Consider the following 3,699-nt stretch of genomic DNA (forward strand, 5'->3'; position numbering starts at 1 on the left):
TTTTTATATATTAATATATATTGGGACTGGGATAGAAGATAAATAATATCTCCCCAATCCTGAACTTGGGGATTTCCCAATCAAAACGAGTGCTCGTTTCGGATTCCCATCAGATTTTTTTTTTTCATCTCTGAGATTGGGTTGAAATTCACGGTATTCATACATAGGTTGAATTATTAATTAAGGAATGTGAACTCCACATGATCCACCAATATATCCAAAATTTTGATTATAAGCTCACCCTATTTTAGCCAATTTTTCCAAAAAATTCAAAATCAAAATCTGGGTTCGACATTTTCACTTTTAATGCATGAGAAATACCTTCCATAGTTATTAATATTTATAAACCGTCATTTTCACAAGAAATACTCTTCTTCTCCACCATCCAATCCCAATTTTGTCATGTCTTTTCCTGTCCTTTGTGTACTTAACAAACTGAGCCTAACTTCCTAAGTCTGTTCACTGATCATAAATAAACACTGCAATTCCTTGCTCTTGTAAACTTGTACATATAACAGACACATATATACAAATAAAAGGTGATTTACAAACATTACACAAATCCACAACTTAGATTACATAGAACACAAACATAACAGTCGATATGCAAAAGCTCAATGACATATATGTGCTATAAACCATATGCAACTCTTAGCATTATTATGCTTCTTTTAAATATGTACTTTGCAATGTGAACAAACACCCTTTGTTGAGCTGATGTGGCTTCATTCATTCAATCAATCTGAGGAAACACAAGAATATAAAAACGATAAAAAGGTGTTGTTTAACATGTTTATGTTTTGAATATACAGTGTATTTATATTTTCACAATAAAGGGTTTTCCTTTATTGTCTAATAATTTAGATATTGTCGACCTTTTGTACTTTCTATTGCTTTGTTTTTAAGCTATAAACATTGATAATGTGTAAGTTGTGAAACATTTATACTTAAGCTATCTTCCAAAAACGTGAATCATTTGTGGCTTAAAGAAACTGAATATAAAAACAAATACAGTTTAACATGAAATTTATAAAAAATAATATCATAGAAACTTGATAATGGGTTGCGTTTTATATCAATGTCTTTTGATTTGACAACAAAACAATTACTATGTTGTTTATTATTATACAAAAAAGTATAATGTGTATTATTTTTTTGTAATTTTCCTTTTGATTTCTATTCTCATTTAATCTACACTTCATATAACTTGTGTGTCTTTTAGAAAGTAACTACGAACAAAGAAGATATTTCTTATTAGTCAAAGTCTTAAACAACAAAACTTGTAGCTCAAAGACTCAATTAGATATTGGTTGTTGAACCAAACTTCTAATTACATTGTATTTTATAAGTAAAAAAGTTAAGAATAAGGGCCCTACATATGTAGTAAAATATATGCAATTCTTTACCTTATAATATTTTTCAAATATGTATTTGCAATATGAAGAACACTTACATGAAAGTGTCAAGTTGCCTTCTAGTTTGCCCTCGGACCTATCATGAGTGGACTATCAACCACAACCCGAAACACTGGAACTCTTCTTCTAGCTAATAGGGCTTCATTCATTCGATCGATTTGGAGAAGAAGTTGTTTTATTTTCTGAAAGAATAGAGGAATAAAGTATCATAACAAGCAGAAATCAATGTCATGAAAGCTAAAAACGTGATACTTGTAGGAAGAATCTCAAAAAGCGAAGTATAATAATCTGTTCTCCTAAGCATTTCATCAAACACCTGGCGTCCATATCCATTAAAGGACAAACCGTTATGCACGAGTCTTACAATCTACATAAATCAAGCAATATAACCCGCATATACAACGCGATATAATTACAATGAGATGTTTTAATTGATATTGAAATAGTCACCGAACGCATATAAAGCTGATTGCCAAACTGACCTCATCTTTCTGATTTATGAGAAGCTTCAGCTGATCCTTACTCTCTTTCGCCGCTAACATCCGCCGGCGCTGCCATTGCATTCCGTACACCATCACCGTCGCAAAAGCCGTCACCGACGCAATTGACCAAAATCCAATTTTGTCACGGATCCCGTAAGCAATCCTCAAAACCCATGAGCTCAAAATCCTGAAACTGGCCTTTAGTTGCGTGTTTCTCGTTTCGGGTGGCTGTGGCAACTCACCCTCGACTATCTCAGTGGAAGAAGGGTTTGATGACGACGAATACGACGACCGTGGCGAGGGCGTTTCCAGAACTGGTTCATGGAGGTAGTCATCTTGTGGTGGTTGAGTGAAAACGAGTAACCCCTGGTGATTGCTTGGAGCAACACCCGAGGCATCGTGGAAATTGGTTGGTGTGGCCACCACCACCGCATCGCCGACGTCTTCATCCGATTGAGTGGCGGAACTGGATGCTTGAATTGTCTCCCACTCGTTGTCCTCCATGGGAAAGGGAAAGTGGAGATTTTTTTATTTTTATTTTTTACGATGGAGGTTCTAGAGAATAGAGATGCCACTATAGACTATGGAGCTTATGCTGAGCCAGAACTTCACATTTTGCGGTGACCCGATCAGTCTAATCCAGTTGGGCCATCCGACTGACTGGAAGTGGAACGAAACCCGTTTCTTCCTTCCTACTCGCTACCAAAATAATTAAATAAAGCATTAGAATATTGTGTCAATATGGGCTAACAATTCAAGAGGTACTTGAAAGATGTTCCTAGTCAATTAGTTAGTTAAGAGTTCTTGTCTTATCGTGAATAAATATATAGATTTAAGAGTAAGATCAGAGGGTATGAATTCACCGATTATAAAATAAATCTTCTTACGAAACTAGGTCCGAAAAAAAAAAACCAAATCTCGGGCATCTAAAAGTGTTTGTATGTTTGGCTCATACATAAATACTCCATGGGCATTTGAGTAAACTTGATGACCCATGTGAGGCATTTGTTCCTTTGGGAACTCAAATAGGAAATAAAGATTATCGTTTACTTGACCCAATAAAAATATTCGAACAAACAAGTATGATCGATTGAAGAAGATAAATGTTAGTTATTAGAAGAATAAACAAGTTTCAACGTAAACCCATGTGGTGCTTTTACTCTCGAAGGGTATCCTGATGAAAGGTGAAGAAGTTCCTACTTCTTCACCCATAAACCACCTTGAGATAAGTCTTGATAATGATCTGGACAGTCTACAAACCTCAGTCATACGAAGCTTCGCAAACACCAAATACACAAAGTACACCCTAGCAATCATTTACTCATGAAGTGTCAAATAGCTCTTCATCAAGCTCTACAGAGGAAAAGTGTGCCCAAGAAGGTTCATACACTTGTTGATATTTATAAGGAAACTATTAAACTACTTTTAATGAATTAGTTGTTATGCAAGTTGATGATGAAATCATGTCATACACCGTTGCTACATTACACAACGATTAGGTGAAAGTAATGAAAGTGGAGTTGGATGCGATTGAAAGTAACCAAACCTGGAATCATGTTGAACTACCACCAAATCACAAACCAATGGACTAAAATGGGCCTCTAAGTTGAAGAAGGTCCAAACGGAAAAATAATAAAGTATAAAACAAGACTCGTGGCGAAGGGTTATGTTAAAAAAATAGGTATAGATTTTGAGGAAGTCTTCGCACTCGTTGCTCGCATTGAAATAGTCATATTCATATTCTCCATATCAGGTAAGAACGATTGGCCAATACATCATCTTGATGTAAAATTATCATTCCT

General features: G+C 35.2%; 1 protein-coding gene across 1 annotated transcript; it reads right to left on the minus strand.

Moving 5' to 3' along the window:
* Positions 1-469: 469 nt before the first annotated feature.
* On the minus strand, positions 470-2,554 carry LOC111906295 (uncharacterized). The gene is made up of 3 exons (XM_023902052.3): positions 1,898-2,554; positions 1,454-1,597; positions 470-742 (listed from the first exon to the last, which is right to left on the minus strand). The coding sequence occupies exons 1-2, from the start codon at positions 2,399-2,401 to the stop codon at positions 1,475-1,477; spliced, it is 627 nt and encodes a 208-aa protein (XP_023757820.1). The 5' UTR covers positions 2,402-2,554; the 3' UTR covers positions 470-742; positions 1,454-1,474.
* Between the last annotated feature and the right edge of the window lie 1,145 nt (positions 2,555-3,699).

This window comes from Lactuca sativa, chromosome 8, assembly GCF_002870075.4.
Source record: "Lactuca sativa cultivar Salinas chromosome 8, Lsat_Salinas_v11, whole genome shotgun sequence".
Taxonomy (NCBI): Eukaryota; Viridiplantae; Streptophyta; class Magnoliopsida; order Asterales; family Asteraceae; genus Lactuca; species Lactuca sativa.